General features: G+C 43.4%; 1 protein-coding gene across 2 annotated transcripts in view; it reads left to right on the top strand.

The window, feature by feature from the left end:
* tsc22d3 (TSC22 domain family, member 3) overlaps window positions 1-20374 on the top strand; it is a 33895-nt gene extending 13521 nt beyond the window's left edge. The window contains exons 1-3 of one of the 2 annotated variants that reach the window (XM_030104666.1): window positions 17148-17456; window positions 17890-17941; window positions 18684-20374. In XM_030104666.1, coding sequence (XP_029960526.1) covers window positions 17332-17456; window positions 17890-17941; window positions 18684-18947 — 441 coding nt within the window. In that variant the 5' untranslated portion in view covers window positions 17148-17331 and the 3' untranslated portion in view covers window positions 18948-20374. Of the gene's footprint in view, window positions 1-17147; window positions 17457-17889; window positions 17942-18683 lie in introns of those variants that run through there. The other variant, XM_030104658.1, reaches the window with a different exon arrangement.
* The last annotated feature ends 5675 nt before the right edge of the window (window positions 20375-26049 follow it).

Below are 26049 nucleotides of genomic sequence, written 5' to 3'. Positions count from 1 at the left end.
GTGGACATGCTAAATAAAGTGCTGAATAGGAAAAAAACCCCCCAAAAAACAAAAATCTGTTCACCGAAAACAAGTTGTCAACTAGTTTACATGCAAACTAAAACAACACTTAAAAGACCCCATTAAATACATGTCTATATCTATCAAAATGCACATTTTCTACTCAGGTATGTCTGAAATAAATTAATATTAGAAACAAATGGCAGCGCTGTGGTCAGTTCTCCTGCAGTGACTGCCTGCGCGATAGAAGTCTGTATTGAAGCCAATTATTCTGCTCGTCGGTGAATGTTGTTCAACCTCAAACATCTGCTGGTGCACAAATATGGGCAAGTACCGCGACTGGAGACAGCTTCCTGTTCTCAACCGAGGTTACATAACAAACAGACACAACAGTGTGAAAATGTCTGGCATGACATTGGCCTCTCCATCTTCCTGTCTTCGATCTATAGATGGCTTCATTTATACAGCTTTTGTTATACGAACTTTTAAATTGATGAAGCTCGATCACTCTTTAATTTATCACCTTTCTTTATCCTGAATTGTTCTCATGAAGATTAATATGAAACCCGTTTTAATAATTGAATTAGTGAAAAGTATAGAGATTTATGTGAAAATGCAGTAAAAGGAAACCGTCCTCAGAAAAAATACCCAAGTAGAAAAACTCTGCTTCAGTTGAGTGAGGAAGACCCCTCTTCACCTGCTGTCAGCAGAATTATGAGCTTGAATGAATGTGTCGCGATCTGAGCCACTCGGTGGTCCGACTGGGAGCTTTGCTGTTTTTCTGGAGCTCTTTTTGTTCCCGCTTCCCAGCGATCTGAAGGGAACGGAAGCTATTGTGGCTCGTATCAGTGGGAAATTTGGAGAAACACCCTGATAAAAAAAAAAAACAAAAAAAAACAAAAGCGATCCTACTGTTTTTCTTTGACGGCCAGCAGAGGGAGGGGATACAAAGAAGAGAGAAAGGGAGAGAAAAAAGACACTTCCTTCGATTCATATTCAAATTGACTTTTTCAAGAGATATTAGATTCAGACAAGGCTGTTTTTGTCTTGCGTTTTTTTTTATTTTTGCAATATTAAGCGGTGATAATATGTAGGCCATCACATGGAAAACAGCCTCACTGAGCGCCTCTCCTGGGAATCCCTGTTGTGTGTGAGTCTCATTTCCCTCTCACGTCGGCATATTTACTCGTATTTGCATCTCATTGAAGCAGAGGGAAACAAACACTCTCGTTAGGTTTCTCGAGCATTGTGAATTCCTCCCGATCAATCTTCTGGGACGCCTTACTTTAAGATCTGTGCTTAAAAAAACAACCCCAAAATACTCTTACCTTAAAAACAAAAAGTTTTTTTTTTGTTTTGAAGCCAATACATTTCTCTTTTTTGCAAATCTCCACGTTGTGGAGTCCTGGGGTGACAAACTTACCAAATCATTGGTAGCAATTTAATCTTTAGGGATTTGGAGCTGTGAAATGAGAGAATAGTAGTCCTGCGTTTGTCTTTTTGGATGTTTTTGTCCCCGTTATACTGCTATTTTTAGGTCAGGAGATTTGCTACTACTATTACTTTAAGTAATGTTTTTAAGGATGTAGAAATGAAACAGACGGTTTAAAGGCGCAGTGCTGGTGTTATCATCTGAAATCCTAACTTCCACAAGGTTTCAATTCATGCTAAGATTGACAAATCCCTGTTGATCCAGTTGGACACATCATGCCAGCAGGATGCAGCATGCACGTGTTCACACGTTCACCATCACAGATGCAAATACTGCTTCGCTGCTGCCTCTCAGATCTCTCTGCTGCTCTCCCTGAAACATTCCGATATCCCAGAGAATGAAGTATTAACAGCAGCTGCGTTCAGCCTCGACCAGTGGCCCATGTGTGTCAGATCCTATAGCTACAGACCAATGATGGTGTGAACAACAGAATCAAGAAGTTCTTCTCAATGTCGGCCTGTCCGGACACCCTCAGGGCTCCAGGCACAGAGAGACGTGCACGAGGACAGATTAAAGACTTACATTGTTCTGATCATCTTGATCCCCTGATAATAGGCTAACGGATTTTGCAGATGTCGGCACCGTTACTCCCGCACAAAGTTCCTCTGAACAATGTGTTCGGAAGCCACAGATCATCCACTTTACCTACTGTAACCTAAGTGTTTTGTAAACATTTTCTATTGATCAAAATGTGTATTTCACCTTGACAGTGGTGTATTTTACAACAACTCCAGGCAAGAAGTTGCACTATATAATGTATTTGATGCTGTAATTCTAAATTCATCACGGATTTGAGAAACGCACCGCTTTTCTAAATCATAGTTTTAAAGTCAGCTTCCCTTTCATCCCAAGGTAATTTTGTTTTTTGACAGTTTACCTAAAGAACTGGGAGTACAGCCAGTAGCTCCTATCAGAGGAAACGCTGCTTAACAACAGCTGTAAAAGCCCTCTCCTCTCTCCCTCCCTCGCTCTCCTCCTCTCCTTTTCTCTTCCTCATTTTTGCATTTTCCTGTTTTGGTGTTTGGCAGCGCTGCGCTCAGTCTGCAGCACAAAGCGAGGCGCTGTCCTCAGGCTGCACCGAGCAGACAAACAGTATCTGGTGAGCCGCGCTCCGACGAAAGGTGATACCGCGGATTGTTGTTATTCTGCCAGTTTGCGAGCCTGTCTGCTCCACGGCCCTGCTTCTCTCTCCTGTTCACAGATAATGCACGCTGAAACAAGAACTTACATTTCTGGTAATGTTTTTTTTGCAGACCTCAAATTATGTTTTTCATAGCATATTGGAGCAACAAGGTATCCCAGTTATCAATGTATGAATATAATATAATACAGCGAATACAAATATGTCAACAACATTATTCGTCAAAAATAAGCTCTTCTTCTACATGATGTATTTTATTTCTAATATGTGCATAATAAATCAGAATATTTACATAATGTGTGTGAAGAAATGGGCCGTGTGCAGCCCGTTTCTCCAAAGAAGAATAAAAGCACAAGTTGCTGCATGGTGTTTTGATTTCGGTAATGGGCCCAGATGTCTGCAACGCTGTTGCTTTACGTGCCTGACAGCAGGACGGGGCGCTTAATGTTTTTTCAGAGGCGCAGGCCAGACATGGTACACTTGCAGAGCAAACACAAATACCCAAGTTCATCGTCGCCGTGCACAAGGCCGAAGCGGCTCCACCGTGGCCCCTCCCACCCTGTGTCTGCTGGCAGTTGCGCATACATACCTGAGGCTCGCTTGTCCTCTCGCGGTGTCATGATAACACCTGAGCCAAAAATAGGCCCGTCTGTCCCAGACAACCAGGAATATGACTGGACGGGTCAGAGGCAGGGTGATTATCCCGTCAGGGTCAGGCTCTTCTGAAGCGTGCCAGTCAGACGGGATTTACCGCTCACAGAAAGTGTGAAAGGTCACGAATAACAATAGCTGTTGGAGTTGGAGGTGCACGGTGCGCATGGAGAAGAGGAGGAGGAGCGAGAGAAGCCCCAACAAAGAGTCAGATGACAGCAGCAGCAGGACAAAAGACTGTGCACAAGGTGGCAGACGAGACACAAGATAGCAGCAAGGACCAATATGTGGCGGTTTCAGATAAAGATACAAGTATATGTCAAGACTTTGATCACTCTAGGAGTGTTTGCATTCCTAGAGGTTGGCGGGAACCTTGCAGGCTCTCTGGTAACACGCCTCGCTTTGTGGCCGGACTGTAATTACAGTTGTTAACAAGAAAGAACGCCACGGTCATTAAACGAGCGTGACGATGACAATCAGTTACGTCTGCTGGAAAACAAAGATAATGACATGTCGCTTGGTGTGTGTGTGTGTGTGTGTGTGTGTGAGAGAGAGTGTGTGTTGTCACGAGAACTTGTGAAAGAAGTGATTTTTTTTTTCAGTTCTGCAAATCCATAAATAGTTCCTCAAATAAAGCGTCTGCAGTTTAACTGCCACAACTCTACTCATCCTCTTTAAGAGCCAATGCAAAATGTCACATCGTACTTGTAGATTTATCCAGATGTATCAACAGAAGAAATCTCTAAATACATTGGAAGTGCTCTCCACCAACGTTAGATCAAATGTCCGATTGAGAAATAATATGTGTCAGCCAATCATCTGCTGCACATGGCTGCTATGGCGATTTCTGCCATTCTAAAGCGGACGAGGGGAGGAGCAGGAGGAGCAGGAGGAGCAGGAGGGGCAGGAAGGCCACCTCGGAGTCAGAGGGGCAGATCAGGACAGAGCAGCCTGCATGCAGTCACCATTTAAAAACAGCTTGGCTTACTGAGCTGATGGTCTTTCCTCTGGAGTGGATGACTGACACACAGTCAAGCTGACACACACTGACGTGAAATTGAAAAATACCCGCCGTTTGTCAAACCTCATCAATCTTTAAATAACAAAAATAACTTTTTTCTTCTCAGTAAACAATTTTTTTTTCTTACATGCTGTGCAAATATTCTCTCCAAAACTCCAAGCTGGGGTTCAAACTGAGATCTGGAGCTTCTCGGCTCCTCCATGATGTTCTAGTCAGCAGCAGGAGCTAAAAAGTATTTCTTTTCTATTCTAAAACAGGTCTTGCCACATGATTGAGAGGTCCTTTTTCCAAATCTGATGGAATTGTGACCTTCAGTAAAAATGATTCACCACTCGTCTCGCATCCCTACACGTGTGTAAAAATCTGTCATGTTGACTCATATCTTCTTTTGGAGGCGATAAATCTTTAACATGAAAGCGAATGTTGACATATTTCTCCTGCAGCCTGCCTTTGTGTTTTTGCAGGGTTCAGGCCAAAGACAACCCTGAGTCAGTGCGCTTTCCCAGAGTGCTTCACATCAGTGACTGACCTCGCTGATATCTCGCCGTCTCTTCCACCGAAACACCTTTTCTATGGATTGCTTCAATTGAGTCCACAGCTAGATGAATGTACAGTAAACATACGAGACTCGGTCAATACGGAGCTGAAGTGAAAGCAAACTGTGCTTCGTAGTTTGTTTCGTTTTACTCTGAAGCTGCTGTTTTCGCGTGAAGCTCAGACGCTTCCATTTTGGTGGGAAACTCACACATCAGTGGCTTCAATCCGACAGAAGCGTGAAGATAAGGTGACGGCTTTCTGGCTCCGGAATGCCGCTAACGTGGGCAAATCTGCCCGTTGACACAACAATAAAAGGCCTCTACGCACTCCTCCTCGCTGATAGGCCAGATCTGATAGCGATTTGACGTCAGGCTCAGCATTCGTCGCAATAGCTCTTGAGCGGAGCCATCGTCGCCATCTGCTTGCTCTCTTCGTCACGCACGTTTCAAACGGGCTCTTATTTTGACGGATGTCAGAGAGTGGCATTTTCAAACCTGACTTTGACATTTTTGCTAGATCTCAGCCTCTGGCATTTTCAGTCTCGATACTTCAGGTGACATTTCTTCCCACTGTGTTTTTAATCCAGTTTGAGGAAAGAGAGAGAGAGAGAAAGAGATTTGAAAGGTGCCAAGTTGTTGAAGAGTTCTCCATTTCAGTGTCTCAAGAATGTGAGAGGTTGCCTGCCAAATACGATAAATCTGCGTGTCAGGACAGAGACGGAGGGTGAGCGGGTGCTACGTGAGCGCGTGTCTGTGTGTCGGGATGCGTGCGTGTTTGTCTGAGCTCGGTCTGCGTACATCGGTGACCTCCACTCTGTGTACATACGCGTCTTGTTTTTCTGGGAATGTGTTCCTGTTTGTCCTGATTCACATTCATTACGGTGCGTTGATAAGAGTCGGGCAGCCATCCTTGAATGCACACGTTCACTTGCATGGGAGTCTGACCAGCCAGCGAAACTGTGCAGTGTGTGTGTGTGTGTGTGTGTGTGTGTGTGTGTGTGTGTGTGTGTGTGTGTGTGTGTGTGTGTGTGTGTGTGTGTGTGCAGAACAGATACAAGAGTGTTCTCCGGTTTCATAAGTGAACTTTAGACCCACTAAATACACGCTGGAGGCAGGCCAACTTAGCCTATATTGTTTACCTGAGCTGTTATACAATGACTGGGGTGGCGGATCGTGTTTACTCGCTCTTCTGTGTCGCTCCGAAACCAGGAAAACGACATCTCAGAAAGACAATTCATATTGTGTACTCTGAGAGACTCCAAGTTTAAGAGTCACTTGAAGCATTGCTTGTTTGTTTGTTGTTGTTTTTTTTCTGAAAAAGAGCCCTGAACCTGCCAATCAGTTGTTTGCTGAAAAAAGATCCCTGGAATTTAAAGAATAGCTTTGACGTTTCAGTTGCCGCAGTAAAGAAATGCATTTCTGAGCTGCAGATTGTCAATAACAAGTCGTCATCTCACAACACATTCATTTACATCAGTTAATGTAACCAAACACCCTGAAGTGAAGGTTTTATCTTGACTGAGGTCTTTTTCAAAGCGGCTGGTCTTCTGATAGCAGAGAGCAGGATAGGCCGGAGTTCCTGTTCTCTCCCAAACAGTGTTTCAGGACATCTAAACAACGGCCTTTCAAGTCAAAACCTTTGAAACTGCTGGATATCTCAGTTCTCCCTGAATATTTTTAATCACACAGCAGGGTTAATGCAGATCCTCCTCCTCGTATGAGTCACTACCTGAAATACTGCGAATCTGGTTTTCCATTATAAACACTGCTGTCGGATCTCAGAATGAAGGGAGAGTTTGATATTTGAGGATGTTTAAAGATGTGCGTCAATCTGACTGATCAACATTTTCTGTAAAGCCTGCGATGTTCCTCCATTCAAAGAGTTGTGATGTCTGACGTAAAGAACGGTGGAGGACAGGCTTGTTTTTTTTTTTTTTTTTTTTTTTTTTTTTGTCTTAAAAGCCTATTTGTGCTTCAAAGGATACAAAGCTGCAAGCAGTTCGACTAACTGCTCTTCAGATGACTTTAACAGATGCAAGTCCCAACACAGCTGAGCAGCGCAGCATAGAGGAGGCGATTCATTAATCAGTGGCCATGCATAGGCATCTCCACCGTGCAGTCAGACTTATATAACCAGTCTGCGCCACGGCCGGTATACAATTGCATGGGTACCTTATAGTCTGTTGTGTAACAGAATGTAATTAGTCTCGGATGGTTCGGTCAGCAAAGAGCACAGATCCGGAGCAGATATGGAGGAAAAGCTTGAAGGGCTGTGTCAAATGAGGAAAAATAACATAGAAATATGCTGATATCTGCAGCAGTGGGGCATGTCTGATGATAAGAACATGTTTTTATGTTGGCTGATATTAAACAGAAGTTCATTCTTGCAACTTGGATAGAAAATATGTCAATTTTCTATAGGAATTCACTGTTCTTTAAAGTGTTTGAGACACATGCACATACTATTAATCACCAACATTGCACAAGCCGTGCGATTGTTGCATCATCAGTGCAATATTGATGATGTGCTCTAATATACCATCATTACATTATTCACCCATTTAATATGTTCAGTAATTTGAGAGATAAACATCTTATCGGATATTTCACGAACATGATTATGTCTTCAGAGACTGCAGTTTTTATTAGAGGATTATAAGAGAAATTGTACTCATGAACTATTCATATTTTGGGGCTGATGTGTGCTTAAAGGCTGGCATATAAAACTTGTCTTTCTGTTTCTTTTCTCCTCGTCTGCAACATATTTCCTTTCGAGACCGGGTGAGACGGGGGCCAGAACATCTGGCCCTGTCCTCGTCCGTCTCAGGCCGTCTCCCGTCGGTGGGGGACTCTCGCTCTCACCACGTAGACAGGCTGAGGAAATACTCTGTACGCCATGTCCTTGGAGGCCTCGGCTCTCCCGCCCGTGCTCTTCACACTGTACCTCTGTGGGACTGTAGAGACCTATCGCCCCGATGCGTCTTCCAGCTCCAAACCTGAATGGCTTTAATCTTTTGAAAGCGGGGAGATGTATGAGGCGCCTAAGATATTTGCACCACTTCACAATAGAGCTTTGGGTTCCATCGGGCTCCCCTTTGAGAGACAGTAAAGGCGGCATCTCAGTGAAAGGTTTGGGTAAATTTATAGGAGCATTTACATATGAACACAATGCGATGTGAAACTCTGTTTCTGCAGCTATCAATCAGAGTCCTCAATAGTAACTCCCTCACTCAAGATCCCTGAAGTGAGCGTTAAGAGATCTGCAGGGTACATTCGCTCCTAGTGGAAAAGCGGTCCTCATCCTGTCTCTGTTTATATTCCTGTTCCTGCTTGAAACACTTAGAACAGTATCAAGTATTCTGTTTGTGTGCCGATCCATGATACATTGTTCCACACATGCATGACCCAGTTTCTGCTGTAATTGAGATATCGTAATGTGCTGTAATGTCTCGAGTGCACGTCGCAGTCTGGTTTTATAAACAAAGTTCCTATATGCGTGTGATTCTTTTTTAATGTACAGCTCAGAGCGCTTTTCTTTGATCTGAGCCGTTCCTGCGGTCGTATTGAAGGAGATTTATATTCTTTGTTCAGCTTGTAGGAATCAGTAAAATGCAAGCTAATGAAAGTTCCTCGGGCTACTATGAATAAGTCAGTATCCCACAGCCCTGATCGCTGTCATCAGTGACCCGGAGGCCATAAAAATGTTTCGATTTCAAGTAATTTTCCAAGCTAATGAGGACTACATATCAGATTTACCTCATTATTTATTGCAAACACCAGCTGAAGGCATCTTTATATATGCACGTATCTTGTTCGCGAACATTGTTTTTGTTGAACATTCTGAGACCGCAGAAGTTGTTGACCGTCAGTGCCTCGTCCGAAATGATCCATGGGAACTTAGTCACCGCTCCGCCCGCCATCTCGCAGGTGACAAAGGATTAGCTTTAATGCTCAGTGGAAAAGCCTGCTGGAGTCTGTGGGAACGACTCATTGTTTGGACGACACCGACAGGGCGAGTAAGCAGGGTGCCGGCCGTCCGGTTAAATCCAGATCGCGCTGACGAGGCCGGACGCACGCAGGCGGAGCGGCGCGGCCAACCGCACGCACCGGCGTGCTCGCGAAGCAAGCGAAAAACACGAGCGAGCACACAAACACGCGACGGGAGGCCGCTCGTCGAGGGCCAAGATCCCTCCACGGCGGCGGCCCAGTTGTCGGTGACTTGGGTCACGCAGCTGCGCTCACAGCCTGATACTCGTGTGAAAAACGAGGCGACGGACAGATGAAAGTGAAAAACTGATTTCAAATAAAAAGCGATGACAATGGACCAGAGAGATGCTTTACAGAAGATGGAAATTGTGGCAAAAAGAAATGTGTTTTGAAGCATTATGTGATCATTTGGATATAAAGAGTGGGCTCAGAGATGAGAGGAAAATATTCAAGTCATGTTTCCACCACCGAATATCAAAAATTACTTGTTAGATAATCGTCACAGAGAAGCTGTTATTTATTTATACATTTTTATTTTCTTCATTGTGCACCCGTTTAAAAAACGTTTGCTCACTAATTGGGGACCAAAAAAAGAAAAAAAAAACCCTAAAATTAAGTACTGCCTGAAGACTCATTCATTTAGCAAACATTTTATGCAATTTTCATGCGAGTGCTACTCTGAGTATGATAAACACAAACTCCAGTCGCGTGTTGCTCCAACAGATTAGCGTCTCCAATAGGAGAGGATCCCACCGCCGCCTGGCGTCTCGCCCCGGTTCCTTCCGTGTTGCTCAGCGTGAGTCGGTTATCTTCGCCGCACGTCCCGGCGATGGATTTCAGAGCAGTATGTACCCATTAGTATAATGTCAGCATGCCGTCGTCGAAGTCAACTCAGATTAGACATAGATACTCATAACCACACCAACCCAGACAGCTGAGGTATACGGGACACTAAAGTAACCATAGTCGGATGAATATGCACAGATGGCGCTGAACTCTGTAACCTTTTGTTCCGGGACATGATCCAGCCACGCAAAGCGTCAGCCATCGCAACTCCGTGTATTTTGGATCCGGCTTTTGAGTGTCATTATTCAGGCCTTCCACTGACCAAACACACAACGCTTCATCGGCAGGAAATGGGTTTTTTTTTTTTCCAAATGGCATTTTTCTCAGGTGTCGCAAAGTATATTTCCACCTTGAAAATAATTAAAGCTGGAGGAAATCTGGAGTCTGACACATGCACCTTGAAATATTGAGCCGACCAAAAGCTGTTCTCGCAGTGTTTGATGTATAGTTTATAACTCAGAGTAAATCAACAGGCAGAGACACAGCGGATGCCAAAGTTCACTGCTATTTAACGCTGCACGGCTAATTGAGTCCACGACTTTTGACCTTTCATAGAGCCTCCGTGCAGCAATTAGCGAGATCACTTAATTGCATCCAAACAGCTGAGGGAGTCTCATCCCTCATCTGTCAGGGTGGACACTACCATGTGCACATCTTCCCACATGGCCATGCTTGTGCTGAGATACAGACGGGACTCCTACGGACCAGAATAAACAGTCGCTTTTAATGTATTTATTAATCTTTTATTTCAAGGAGATGTTGTTGTTGCAGCAGAAACATGGCCTGACAAAGGTTCCCTCAACGTTTCCTCGGGGTCTCCACCTCGCCTCGGTGTTTTCAGAGTAAATTTAGCACCAGCATCCTGCCCCCGTTACAGCGCAAGGTAAATCTTTGCATTATGGCCCAAAGCTGACCGACTCCTGCTGAACTGCAGGCTGGTGCCAGATGCTGTGAAGTCCCCGAGCTTGTTAACGGCGATGTACAGTGGGAAGCAGCAGCGCTGCTCGTCCTGCTGTTAGTTTCTACAGCAAATGAACTGTAGATGATTTCATATGACCTGAAGGTAGAGGTAGTTTTAAACGATTAGAGGAGGCTCCTATTGTTTTAACCTCTCGTCCATGAGGATAATGAACTAAAATTAACGTATTGTTCAAAGGAAATTCTCCATAAAGGGACTGATTGGATGAATCCGGCTGCATTTGAAGGAGTTTACATATCAACAATCACACACACCTCTTTGTAATTTGACTTTGTAAAAGCTGCCTTTGGAAAAAAGAAAAGAGAAGAAATAAGCCTATGTCTACTGCAACTAAGTTCGGATGTAACCCCATTATGCTCATATTTTGGTTCCTCTAACTGCTCAGTAAAAGTGCCAAACACAGCAACTCAGCCCTGGCATTTACATATCAGAGGTGGATTTTTAGTTTGTATTTTTTTGCAGGAGAGGATTCATACTTGTTCATACTCAGATTTCGAGCATCTCTGCTCTCATCAGCGCTTTTTTTTTCAAGTTGAGGAAGAGAGATTTATGTTGTTTACCTCATGATGCGTGTTGAAAGATTTTCTGATCGTCACACTTAAACGTTGTCCTGCTTGTTTGTGAGCGTCTGACAGTGTTTGTACAGACAAGTGTTTGTCTGGTCTGTGAACAGATCACAATCAGAAGACGTATAATTACATGGCACCGCATGCGTGGCAGAAAAGCAACAAACAAGAGACTCGGCATGGTTTAGGTCTCAGAAATGTGAACCTGCATAAGTTTTCATGTTCCCAGCAGGTTAAGCAGGTATAAAAATATATAATAGTTTATAATATAACAAATATTATGAGTCAGAATAGACAAATGATGAATGATTTGTTGAATTAGATATATTTAAGGAACATAAATTAATAAATCCAATTTAAAAATTAACATAATTGAAAATGTCTGCTACGAAAACTGATCAGCATGAATTTAAAACAGATATATAACCTAATATTACACTGAAACTAGAAATAATTGAGATGACAGTATAGTTTAATGTATTTTCTTCACCAATAAAAAGCCTCACAAAAGTCCAGAACAGAGGCAACAATCATGCAGCCTTTGGGCCAAATCCAGCAAACGGGAGACTCTCACAATGTGTTAAGACCCCAAAGAGGATTATTCTTCCAGAAAAAGTAACTGCTGTTGTAACTGTGTCCACTATTTAAGTGAAAATAGCCAACAGGCCACAACGCTGAGACCCAGAACTAAACGGCTCTCTGCAACAAGTGGCTTTGTTCTAAAACGAATGGAAACATTTAGACTTGAATTTTTATGATTATTTATCAGTTTGCATGCTCCCATTTCAAATGATTCCGGATCCTCCAGAAAAACAGAAAACATCTACCTGAGCCTGGATTAATGCTGTTTCATTAAAATCCTGACATGATGAGTGAAAACACTTTAGGCCATTTGAGGAACATGCTGTCCCACGAAAATCCCAGAGAACAATCATTCTGATCAATGATTGTCAGACACGGATCTAGTGAACCTGACGGGGATTTTGTTGACTTAAAGGGTGTGCCGTAAAACTCAGGTTAACTAATTATCCCAGCAGTACGCTGCTTTTTATCTAAATCTCAATTATCGATTGTATTTTCGTGTCCCCAGTACAGTTTATCTTTGTTGTAAATCTGTATACACAAACTGGTTCAGCTGTCCGTCATGTAAAACCACAGTTGTCTGTGCGTCACAATCTGAATACAATATCAAATGTCAGAAACTCTCCACTTGCCAGCAGACAAGATGAAAGCCAGACAGGAGACGTCAGACAAAACTGGAGTTGAAGGGTGTAATTAATCACGGCAGGAGCCGCTCAGTATCGTTGATTCACGCTCAGCGCCAGCTTGATGCCAAGAAAGGAAAAACCAAAGTTTTTTAAAAAACTACAACAGCTGATAATTGAATTTTTCTCAAGGTGCAGCAGTTTTATAAAGCATTCGCTCTTGTTTAGGTGCGTCAAACACCACGAGGAGTTTGTCGCTGTGCTACTTTCACACCGTGAAGCAACGTTTGAGTTATGACTTTTATGAGCCTTATTACCAGTGATTAACTGGCCGAGTGGCTGAGCGGAACAGTCATCACACCGACCTTGAAAGCTACGCTAGAAAGAGATGTTTTCCTTTGTGAGGCAGAAACAAACAGGTGAGAATGGTGGCGCCGCTCCAGGAAGCCGTCATTCTGAGCAGTGTCAGGCCGGGCATGGCACTCACAGTTGTCCCTCCACGTCCAGACGGATTGTTGGGATTTCAATTGTCCCTTTGTGCTCTGAGAACACGGTCGTCGAGAGCAAACAACGGCAGAACAGTGAGCGGCGGACAGTACAAGGGTCGGCGCTTTTCGGGCACAGCCCTCCTTCATTCGTGAGCCGACATGGGTCAGTCTCATTCGTGTCCGGCGCGAGCGGCCCGGCTCGGGGCCGTGCCGCCGTCCCCCAGGACGGTGTGCGCCCTCCGCCTGGCCGAACCCTCCCAGAGACTCTGCTGTCACCACCAGCACTTCATCTATCCCGAGAGGGCTGTGAGCTACTCGCCACCTTACTCACCGAGTCTGTTCAAGAGGCCAGATCGGCGGTAAGTGGGGATCAGCGCGGAACTTGGCTTGCGAGTGAGAGAACATCCCACATGATGAAGATACGGGGCTGTTGACATCAATAAACACCGCTGAGGGGATAGCTGGCTGCGGGAGAAGCGGTGGTTTAGTTTCCACTCCGTTCTGTGTAGGGTTTGCATGGTTTCCCTGTGCTTGTGTGCTATTTTATACATATAAAGCATTAAATGAGGTTGTATGCTGTTGTAGCACGTGTTAATTTCCCTGCTGTAATCATGAGCCTGAAACTGCTTTTTGAATATTTGTATTCCTTAAGTCAGAAAACCAATATCGCATGTTTGTTCTGTTATACTTGCAGAATTGAAAGGAGGCAAAAAAAGTGACATCTTCAGCAGCCCTCAGATGACAATGTCAGTCTTGTCATAATCCGCTGCATGCACTGCATATTTAACGGAGGAGATCGCATAAAGAAACATTATATGCAATCTAGGGACAGAAATTGACAGCCTGGTAAATTCATTCGAACATCTCTTGAGAAAGGCCAAGGCCATCCACCTCGTTGCTATTCATAGACGAGGAATACTGGAGGTGATGTGATAATAATGACTACCTCTGGGTGTCCTGGTGTATGCAGAGGGCTCAGTATTCATAGGATGTAGCCATTCGTGTTGCCCACGCGGACAGCCTCCTCTCAGATCGCCTCTGGCTGCAGCCCATGACAGGCATACGGATTTGCAGGCCGCACTCATAAGCCATGCATTTCTAATTGCCCGAGCGCAGCTGGAAGAGGAAAACACACCACTTTGGACTTAAAACAAGTCGATGAATTTGATTTTTTTTCATTGGATAAATTTGGTGTGTCAACCCCAAAATCACGCCCATGACAGAAGTTTGGTGTTTGGCGGCGTTTCCACGGTTCATTCTTCCACAGCCAATGGCGCAGATGAATCACAGCATTATATAACGTGGTTGGCCGTTGCACAAGGGACATCAGATGGAAACTGCGGCCCCATCGCCGAGCTTCGGAGTGACTCACTGGGTTTGGCAAATGGCAAACATGGTCAGGCATTAAAACATTCCACAGAACGAAGGATTCAATTTTTGGAGACGGAAGAAATCTGTGAAATTTATATTTAATAGGGAAACGTATACGATTGTGTGTAAAAGTCTTTCACCGTCAATTTGTATCAAAGCAATTTTGAATCTGTGAATGAAGCGGGAAATGCGGAAACGATCGTATACAAAGCCGCCGCTTTACTGCGTGAGGCTCATTGAGTATGCTTTACTGAAACAGAGCATGGAGGCACCCCGCTGTCTGGACCTCCTCTGTGCTCCTCAGCCCAACCAAAGGCAATTGCTGTGACTCTCGCCTCTAAAATGGGACTATCACAGCAGGACAAGGTAATTCACCTGCCTCTCATAGCTGGAACAGAGCTTGATATTAAACCTGGCAGTTGCACTGTCACAGCACAAAATCTGAGCCGACAGGCACTATGGGCCCTAATACCCCGTCAATGTGCTCTCTGCTTAGCCGTATTAGGCCAAGCAAAAGTCAGCCCGTCCACTCTAATTGTTTGGTTACATAACAGAACCCCCCCCCCCACTTTATCGGGGAATCCAGTTTATAACACAGCGATCTGAACGCTGACGGACATTTGTTGATTTGAATGCAACTCCAATATCCCAATGCAACCCAAGCTTACAGGAAGTTCACCTGCACTGATGCTTAGAGTTTATAAACCTTTAGATTTTTTACATTCAAACAATATATTTGTTTGCATGTTTTATATTATTAATCAAATCAAACGTATCTTTTCAAAGGCATCACTGTAATTGTGGAATTATGTAATACGATATAATCAGATGTAAGACCAAGCTCTGCAACAAATTTTCATAAATGTTATTGAGTCGTTGATATCAGTTATCAGGAACAGAATGTGAAACATGATGTGATCGTACAGGAGTCGTGCATGGGCAATCACACTAAAGTCAATAAACCTGCACACATGCTACAAAAAAAAAAAAAAACATTCTGTTGCTCAGTGGAAAATTCTGGTTGGGGAGCAATTGCTGCAAGTGTGCTTTCTGTTTATCTTCTGCAGTTGGCTTTTACCACCAATTGTTTATTGCACTTTGCGGGAGAGTCGGTACGATTGCGTCACAAGTAGGAATGTGCAAGTCCAAAAGACTACCTGGAGTGCAGGGGGTCATACTCCAGCTGAACAGTGCCTCTTTCCTGGAGCTATTCTGAGGCAATCGTGATAGTTTATTTGGGTAGTGGAGAGCTAGGCTACAGATTTACTTCACATTAAAACAGGCTGTGTTTTAAAGTCCACAAACGGCACAGAGCACAAAGCAATTAAAACTATATGAGTGGCATATAGGAAATAATAATGGAATGAGTTATGTGATAAGATGTATTCGTGAACAATCGTGTGCAAACTCGGGAAAACAACCTGGAGTTCCCAGGAGGAGTGTGTGGAAAATTCCCACCCAAACAAAGGATCCATGTTGTTCATGGGGACCCTGTAGTGGCTAATTGTACCTTTTCACCACTAGAGACCACTAGAGTTCACATGTCTACTGAAGGGAAATTTACCAGGATGGAAGATGGAAAAACACCTTTTCTGTGCACATGTTCATGTGTACTGTGGTGCGGGACACTTTGTCACATATACCGCGATAAACAGCTTTACCTACGATTACAGAATGCGGTTGTTGTCTGTTATCAGTGCAAGCAAACAAGAACACGTGCAGACCACTTTACAGGTTTGTGTTTGACTCATCTGATACAGGAATGAATTAAGTATGAGATCAAACCGCATCAAAGAATTCACACTCTGAAGACAATGGCAAACACCTACACCACCCCAATGCATGATTCAGATAAAAATCAGATCATTTGTGGAGCCTGACCTACACGAGTGTTTATGAATGACAAAATGCAATTTCTGCATCCAGTTTTGTAAGACGTGTTTCGCTGTTTTCTAGTGTTTGTCACAGTTTCTCTAGATTTCGGTTTGTGGGTTAACTGCAGAATAAAGCAGAAGAGGAGTTCACAAACAGGGCAGAGGCAGTGATGCATTCAGGATCATTCCTTAACTCGTTAGTTTGAGTTTCACTGTTGTTGATGGCATGTATTGTTTTCTACTTTACTTTGTTTGAATGAGGAGGTGCATTATATTTATCAGTAACAGAAATATAGTTGTTGGTGAATACAGAAAAAAAGTATCTTTATTAAAAGTGGGAATTGGCCAACCAAAATGAAAATGACAAATACCAGAGAAAAAACAAAAACAAAAAAGAAAAACGGCCAGAACCTCCACCGCTTATATTGATCAATTGGAGAGTCGTACCATCATGTTTAATGGCACATGTGCACCACAGAAAGCCACAAGTAAATGTAATCTGCATTTTGTGTTTGCATATCTTGACATGAATACAATCATACTTAAAAAAGGTGATTGATTTGGCACAATTGCTTTGACTTAAGCCATAAAAATAAAGGTAATGAGCTTAAACGTGGTCAGTAGGAATTCATGCCAAAATAAGGCGTAACAAAATAAACTGAAACGTGCTTTTTTTTCATCTTAATTTGTACAGTGCAGAATTGGAATACAAATACATAAAATATAGTAATATAAATCTAAAGGTATCAGTAGATTTTTGAGAAGTTATAGTAATCTGACGCACCTCACTCTTTTTCCGGGTCTATGTTTATTTTGTCAACAGAAGCGGGTTTTTTTTTCAATCAGTAGCCTGCACAATACCACTCTAGTTTGTCCCATGACACTGAAGGCACCATCCGAAACCTGAAGTCCCCGCCCCCTCTGCGCATTTGCATAATATATGCGCGCGTCATGTGACGTCATTCGAGAACGATTGAAATAGGCGGCAGTGGCAGAAATAGCATCAGACAGTCGCTCGTTACTAACGGCGAAGCTCACACACACACTCTGACACAGCACTAGGAATTAGTGCATCGCTGCTAAAAGACCAAACCAACCCGGATCTACATACTCGGTGATCAACCACGTCGCAACGGTGGCGAGAAGCATAATCCAAACGAGTCTGGTACTCAACATGAGCACGGAGATGTTCGCTAAAACGCCAATGGAGGTTGCCGTCTACCAGTTGCATAACTTCTCGATCTCTTTCTTCTCCTCGCTACTCGGAGGAGACGTCGTATCCGTCAAACTTGACAACAGGTAACCTTGCGATACAGTCAACAATAGTATTTTTTTCCGCTTGTTTAATGTTTTCAGCTTTGAATGCTCGGGTTTTTATTGTTGTTCGGGCCTTTCGATTGAAAATGCATACACTTTATCTTGATGTAGTGATGCGTTCAAGTGCTTTTCTGGCCTGCTGGTCTTTTCTGCACTGTTCTGTTTTTGTACTTTGACGGCTGTTTATTGACGCCTTGTACACTCAGCTCTGTTTACTTAAGAAAAAGAAAAAGAAAACCCACATCATTTACACTGCGCAAACACACCAGATAACAAAAGAGTGAAGAGTTTTCCTTTCTGTTTCTGCAGCTCCAAAGTGTTTCTCTCGCTGATCATTCAGAAAGTGTGTGACGAGTTCAGAGTTGTTATTGCAGTGCACTTTTGATTTATGGGTTCTTCTTCTCCTCCTCTGCAGTGCCTCTGGTGCTAGCGTGGTGGCCATTGACAACAAGATTGAACAGGCAATGGTAAGCTGACATAACAAACACACCACAGCTTCCTGCTGCAGACTGCAATTCAAGAACACAATGTTCATATCTCATCTGTTCAGTTTACTTCAGTTTGTATGCAGACGTGTGTGGCACTGGGGTTTGAACCCCAGTTTCAGCCAGAAAACTAAACAAGTATATGATACAGGTCACAGTAACTCGCTGTAACACTGCTGTAGCCAAATAAATGCTTATTATATATAAATACACTCAAAAAAATTAACTTCACTGCTAGGATTACCTAAACAGAAACCAAATGTTCACAAATAATAAGGAACAAGCAGACGACATGTGAAACACTGGTGTCTCATGAAGTGAGAATAGAAGCTTGCTTATTATTGCAGAAGTAGTTTGTTTATGTTTCTGCCCTTATTTAACAGCATGTAGTAGTTCAGCTGGTTGCCTCCATTATAACTTCCTCCTTTGTAACCTGCACATAACCTGTTCAGTTAGTGCGCTGGGAAGTTTTTATGTCAAGTGCATGGAAGATTTCCACAGTTCTGATAAACAGACTCATTTATAAGAAACAGAAAGGTTACAAACAGGCTACGTTTGTGACATGTGAGCATGTTCTCATTTCACAAGAGATCTAGATAAATACTTCTGCAATTACACAACAGACAATAAAATAAAAACTTGGCTGGTGAGCAGCGGGCCAGGTGAGCCCTGCACGTCCAAACATTGCCCTCATGGTTTTATGTCTCCCTCTGTGCCGTAACAGGACCTTGTGAAGAACCACCTGATGTACGCGGTGCGCGAGGAGGTGGAGATCCTCAAAGAGCAGATCAAAGAGCTGGCGGAGAAGAACAACCAGCTGGAGAGGGAGAACTACCTGCTGAAGAACCTGGCCAGTCCAGAGCAACTGGAGAAGTTCCAGTCTCGCATCCCCACAGATGTGCTGCTACCTCTGGACAATCAAGGCCACCAGATGACCCCGGACCAGCACCAACAGCAGCAGACCTGCACCGCTGGCTCTGCTGTATAAGTGGCTCTGCCTTGGGGCGGGCAGAGCCACTATCTCTCTCCAGTAATGGACCTCCGATTAAACGTAAGCGTTACTAAATCGCCGCCGCTGAGAACCCTTCGAAACAACGAAGGCGACGCCTCAGGGCTGAAAACGACCGATGGGACACAAATGAACTGTTGACACTGAAAAGCACAAAACAGAACTCCGACCGGCGCCGCGTCAGGCCCCGTCCTCTGATGCCGTCCAACTCTTTGTCCTAGTCCGTGTCTGTAGACTTAAAGTGTTCCGATTTAGAGAGAAGGCCGACTAGACACAGACGAGCGCTCGCTTTCAGACAGCGGGGGGGCTTTCCCTGCCTAGCCGAACCCTTCAAGCAAACGCCCTTCGCTCTAGAGAGAGGGGGTGAGGAGGTGTTGATTGGGCTGGCCCTGCAGGTGCTGACTTGGAAAGCGGGGGGGAGTTTGCTCCTCCCCCACCGCCCGACCCAGAGGAGACCCATCCGAGACGGTCCTCCAAGTCTCGACGAGAACAGCCCCTCCATGCGGATTTGTCCCATCGCAAAATACAAGCTTCACGGACTTCCAGCTGCACGTTTCAGCCACGTCACAAGGACCTTCTTGTACCTACAGTGTATTGCTCTTGTACATTAAAAGCATAACAAGAATAATCAAACCGGATGAGCAGAGGTGGAGGTTAATACAGTAATGGAGCTGGTGAACCGCTGCAGTAGACTGATCAGTATACTGTAATGATTCATAAACATGTAATCTTGTATTGCTCTGCAGTTGGGGCTTGCTGCTTTTTTGGGGGAAAAATTAATTGTGCTATATCTTCTGTTTTTGTTAGTGATTCTAAACAAAAATCAGTTGTTTTGTAAAGAAAATAAGAGCACTGTACAGCGTTTGTTATGTAACGGGGCGTATCTGCCCCTCGCCGTTTGCCTCCGACTCTTCACAGGACAGCAGATGTCCTGAGGTTAGCCTAATGGAGACGCTTAGTGAGCAGACGCTTGCATTTCCTGCTGCAGATGCACTCCTGGGTTCGGCATCATCATCCAGCCTCTGGTCCGTTTTTTTTTTTTCATTTTTTTTGTTCGCTCAGACGCCAACTTGAAAACAATGGCATGACAACAGTGCCTGTAAGAAACCGAGGAACGCGTTTTCCACACTGAGCTCAGATGTTGCTGTTGTTTTCCAGCTACCAAAGACTTTGCCTTTTTTTTTTTTCCTTTTTCTTTTTTTTTTCCTTTTTCTCACAACAGAGGCTGAGAATATCAGGACCATGTGTAAAAGCTTCACAGGGAGAAGTGTTTGTAGGTAGCGCTAAAGTTTCTATGTTTTGTAAAGATAATGGTATTGTTGCTGTAAAGTATCCTGAAAACAGTTGTTCACTATGGTGTTTGGATACAACTGCACATTTGCAATAAACCTTATGTTTACATAATACACCATGTCGGCATTTGGTCTTTTCTTCATGAGTCACTTAGGGCTGGTGCACATGAGAACCATGTTACTCTCAGCAGCTGGTTCCAGAAAATTTCAAATACACGACCGAATTTGACATTAAAAGCTGAAACCTTGTGTTTTCCTGTTAGTTTTCATTAAATTGCAGCCTCTATTAGGAGGTCTAGACAGAATCGGTTTATTGCATTGGAAATAAAGGGAGTCATTCATTTGAAATTTGGATTATAAAGTGTTTAACAGCAATACCTGGCATGAAAAAGTTCTGAAGATCCCCATCATTTGGATTTTCATTCAAACCTTTAGTTTGTTCTCATCACGAGCTTCATATTCCTGGAAGTTTGAGCCACTTCCTAAAAGTGTCTGTGGGTATTCTGCGGGGGCCATGTTTGTGTTTACAGGGTCAATCTGATGAGCTCTGTGTGATTTGATCGAGCTCGAAGTCTCCCTCAAAATACTGACTGCATCCACAATTTGTTTTTTTTTTTTTTCCCCCAAAGTCAAAAACAGCACAACCGCTAATGATAGCGAGTAATGGGAGCAAGATTTCCTGTGTGCTGGATCTGGCGGGGAGTAAAAAACAGTTTGTCCTCGTAGCTCTTTCCTCCAGACGGGTTGGCAGCCAGTCGGCGCAGCCTGTGTGTAACTGGATATGTGTGTGTGGCTTCCCTGGCGCGCAGGCCAGGCTCACATCCATCTACTGTTGAGAACAAGGAAGCTCAGCTCAGAACCACGATCACAGATCAAATGGCACCCTGGTCAACACGATACCGACCCCGACGCTTCTTCTCACACTCGAAAACCCGCTTTCTGTCGGTGTTCTGCGTCAAAACGCCGATTCTGCGTGACGCTGACGGCTCAGAAATGCACTCTGCTTTTAATTACTGGAAAGTTACTGACTGAAGAGGACAGAGACACGTGTCTATTGATCTTTAGTGATAGATAGCTGCAGTCAGGTTTTGTTGTTTCAATCCTAATCCTTGTATACTTTGATGAAAAGAGACTGCAGGGTTCAATAAGAGTGAAACGTCTGTTTATTCGGTCGTGTTACTGACTGTTGCACACAAAGGAAAACTAGAAGCTGACACGGAAAAACCTCAACAAAACCGAAGCTGTGAATTCACCCATTTACATTCACTCTGAATAACCAGTCAGAATTATACAGGGAATATGATCTGATTCCTACAGACGATCAATCCCATAATCCTGTGCGCTGTGGTGTTGGCCATTTGTGACGTGCACGCATGATCCCACATGCAGCTTTATCTGAAAGTCTGCCCGGTGAGGATGAAAACGGCAACACACTCGGCCGAGGGCAGATGATAACATGTTTGGGAGCATCTTATCTGCAGCGGCGAGGATTGCTCCGATCCACCAATCCCAGACTCATTTCGTTGTAATAGTGCCCGTCTAATCGGTTAGAAATATTTATATAGCACAATTAATCAGATTGATTAGGGTCAAATTCACTCCCATCGTCGACACTGTATGGAGGAAGCAACGTTATGTTATAAAAGGGTTTTAACCCAGACAGCTCGACTCCGAATGATTCATCTCGGCTCGGTAAAAATCAACTGGCTGACATCTGAGCTATGCTCTCATTCGTTAATGACTGAGCGCTCACATCCATGACCGACCTCCTCCAGATATTTTCTCAATCGATGCAGGAACACAGAAAGTCTGTGTCAGAGCGCCAGCGGTCCCACATCACTTCCTGAACAGGAGTTAAATATTAAAGAGCCTTCGGTGTGGGATTCGTTCTCAGACTCCCTGAAACCGCGCGGCTAAAACAAGCGCCTGTGTTGGATTACGCGTGTTATGCAATCCAAAGCAATGCTGGAAAAAAGAGGAAGATCAGTTTCAGATGGAAATTCGGGGGTGTTGCGCCGGGATCGGGGGGACTGTGGCTCGGTTCGCATGCAGGGGAGCAATCTGGTCCGGCTGATTTTCAAACTTACGAGTCTGGTTAATGTCAGCGTGCCAACGTTAGAGCTGGAGCTGAAAGAAACAAATGTCAGATTCTGGGATTATATGATGGTGGTATGCAGGAGCATGCACTGCCTGTTTCCATTTATATGAACCAGAAGTTCCTCCGCTTCATCCAAAAGGGGAAAAAGATTCAAATGAGTTGCAAACTGCAGATGACAGATTGTTATGTAAGATGAGGCAAAGAGCCACTAAAGGTCTCTCGCAGAGCAAAACTGTTTACAAGCACCGAGGGCAAATTTCAGAATATTTGAAAACATGACTTCACTGACCTCTCAATCATTTTATTGCAATGACACAGTGGTGTAACCTTATTAAGAAGTGGGAGGTGCCGCTGACCGCTCGGTTCCAAACGGAGGCCACTCATGGAAAAAGAGAGCACATGTTCATTCAGGGGTTTATTGGTGACTGAAGGGTTGTAGTGAAGATTTGTAATGTTGTAGAAACACACACACGTGTGTGTGTGTGTGCAGTTTACCGTCGTCTGACAGTGAGTCACTACGTGCTTCTCTCGTTGTTCAGAGTCCTTCATTCTGCCCAAAGCGCCAACCTCCTCAGTACAAAGTCCAGACCGCCAGAGAGGGACGGTATTTCACCTCAGACAGGCGGGACGCCAGGTGGGTTAGTTAGTTGGTTACACCTTGAATAGTGCGAACTTTGACCCTGCGTGTGTGACGTTCGTCCTCTCACACCCGGTGTTGTGTTTATCAACTTGTGACACGACGGGCAAAGTGAAATATCCACAAAGGTGTCATCATTAGAAATGAAGAGAGGGTCCTTTTGATAGAAATGCTAGAAATATGTATACATATATATATATATATATATATATATATATATATATATATATATATATATATATATATATATATATATATATATATATATATATAATCACTAAAATTGAAGCAGTTAAGCTTGATATTTCGCGATTTAAATTGATACAACTAAACATGAGATTATTGCGGCTGGGGTTAAATAATAGAACCCACTGACCATGTAAATGTGGTCTTTTGAAAAAAAATGTTTTAACCGGATGTTGTAATTATGTAACCGTGGATCTTCCATTGTTTAGCCTTTGTGCTGTGAAGTTCAAACTTCAATGACATCCTGCTCGTCACGCCGCTGCTAACAGAAGGATTTGCGCTATAGTGGCATTTTATCCTTCCGGTCTATAATCTTTCCGATATAGACACAAACCTTTTATACTATTATGGGACAGGAGCTCAGGGTGCTATCATCGCGTTGAAAAATAATGCAGAGAGTTGTCATCACAGTGCAGAGGGTTGACACTGGCCCAGAAAAAACAGCTGAAACCGAGATGAGTGGAGATGAAAGGCTGAAAAGTGCCACATTCTGTATGACAAACTAGAAACTTGTGTAGATCTTTGACATCCGTCTTTGACAGTGAAGCTTCCAGCATATACCTGCAGGAATGCTTTTAAAAACAGAGATTATGTTTGCAGAGAGAATGCACAAATCAGATGCTCTGACAGGAAGGGAGATGATAAAATTATTAGAAAAACTAATGTAGCACTACTCTTACTCTTGTACTATATAGTACTTTCAAAGAAATTGCAAGTCACTAAATGTTGTCATTTTTTGCTGTAATTTTCAGTCATTCCTAAAAACCTTGTTACATTTTAGTTTCTGATAGCTGGTTTAACATTAAAAACAACAACATGCATTGCAGCAAACACTATGGGCCTTTTTACCGATCGCATGCGGGCCTGTTTGTTTCCAGCCACGTTTATGTCAACTGTTCCAGCTGATCAAAGTCACTCCAGGAATGTGGCCGGGGCAGGACAACTTATTCAGAGAGACAAAAGGTCAGAAGTCATCGAATCACGGTGATCCTGCCGTTCATGGCACCGCCGCACAGCGGGAGCCTGAACTTCGCTTAAAGCCCCCGCTAACCCTCCGCTGCAGCACATGACACATGCAGCGCAGTGCTCATGAGGGATGGTTGCGTAACAGCAACAATATAGGAAACGGGCAGGGGTAAATTTCTGACTGACCGCAAGATGCAAGATGGTGTTTGTGCAAAAAATATTACTTTCAATAATCCTGGAAAGTCTGTGTTTTCCTGGTGTGCATGAGGCGGTGGGTGGGGTTGTGTTTACGCACAGTTTATCAAAGGTTCAGTAAATACAAATTAAGTTCACTGAAGTGCACAGCAGGAAAAAAAAATACTGTGGAATGCAGCTGTAATTATGAAAAAGCCCGGCTTTCATCTATATTTAGGTTCCCTGTGCAGCGGTGACACAAGCTGGAAGAATATATGCAAACATGAGGATGAATGTGGTTTTTGGGGCAGGAGGGAGGAATTAACAACTTCACTTTAACTTAACAGCGAGAGGGAATACCAAAGAAATTATTGAATGCCTGCAAATGTTTAAAGCCAGTTAGAAACTATTTCCAGTGCTGAGTTTATGAAACAGGTTGCAGGATCTTACTTTCTGCAACAAGCATTTTCGGCAGAATTATGTAACCCTGCGTCTCCCGCCTTGTGCCACATACAGTATATGCGACTGTTCCTTTTGTGTGGTAAAAATCCTTCATCCTCTGTTCTAGTTCGGGCTCGTGTAAAGGAAGCGGTCACTGGGTAACAGGAAGTGCAGAACAGATGGAAGAAAACTCCAGACAACCTTGAAAACGACACGGGAAACTGAAAAGGTGTTAAAAGCATTAGAGCGGTCAAGATATTAGTGTTGGGTTTATTTTAAGTCACGTCATTTAAAATAATTATTTTCACATTTGGAAAGAAGCTTACACCATAACGCTGGAGAAACGTGGAATTTTTAAAATACTTTTAATACAATGCACAGGCTTTAATGGGATGGTCAGATCTGGCTTGTCACACACACACACACACACACACACACACACACACACACACACACACACACACACACACAGCAGAGCAGTGGAAAAGGGTCAAGATCATTACTGTTCTTGTCATTAGCAAAGGTTAACTGGTCAATTTCCAGAACAGCATGATACAAACATCCGCTGTAAAAAGATGTAGTTAGAAGCTAACATCGTCTTCCTTAAGACAGAACTGAAGAGAAAAAGACAAACTTCATTTTAAGGGACAAACTTGCATGGTGGGAACAAATATCTGAACACAAATGATCTGTTACTTTAACAATATCCATCCATCCATCTTCTGTTCGGATCGATGTAGGGAAGCAGGAGCTCTAATCAATCCCAGGGTCACACACTCACATTTATTCCCACGTGTGAGTGGATCAATTAACAGAGATCTCACAAAGCAAAGCTTGAAATTATTGACAGAAGGTGTTGTGTTACATAATATGGAAAATAAACTTTTCCTTTGCTTTTATGATTGTTTTGAAAAGCACCAGTATTCAGACCTTTAGTAACTTTTGGAGACACTTGAGTGAACAGCGATAGGAACACCACAGCAGATGTTTTGAGTACAAAAAAGTGAAAGAAGACAAATAATTGTCATCAATATTATACATGTTTTTGTAAAACTGGATGAAAACAATGTAACTTTTAAGCATAAAATGCTATAGTATCAACAGTATGTACCAGCTCATTGAACCATGCAACTTTTACTCATATTTCTGATGCATGGGGGATGAGACGCTCTCAAAGAATGCAGATCAGGTGCATTTCTATGCTTCTTTGTTTACATTTTTGCTTTT

Source organism: Salarias fasciatus, chromosome 2 (assembly GCF_902148845.1).
Source record: "Salarias fasciatus chromosome 2, fSalaFa1.1, whole genome shotgun sequence".
Taxonomy (NCBI): Eukaryota; Metazoa; Chordata; class Actinopteri; order Blenniiformes; family Blenniidae; genus Salarias; species Salarias fasciatus.
The sequence above is the reverse complement of the archived record's forward strand: the minus strand, read 5'-3'. Positions and strand labels throughout refer to the sequence as shown.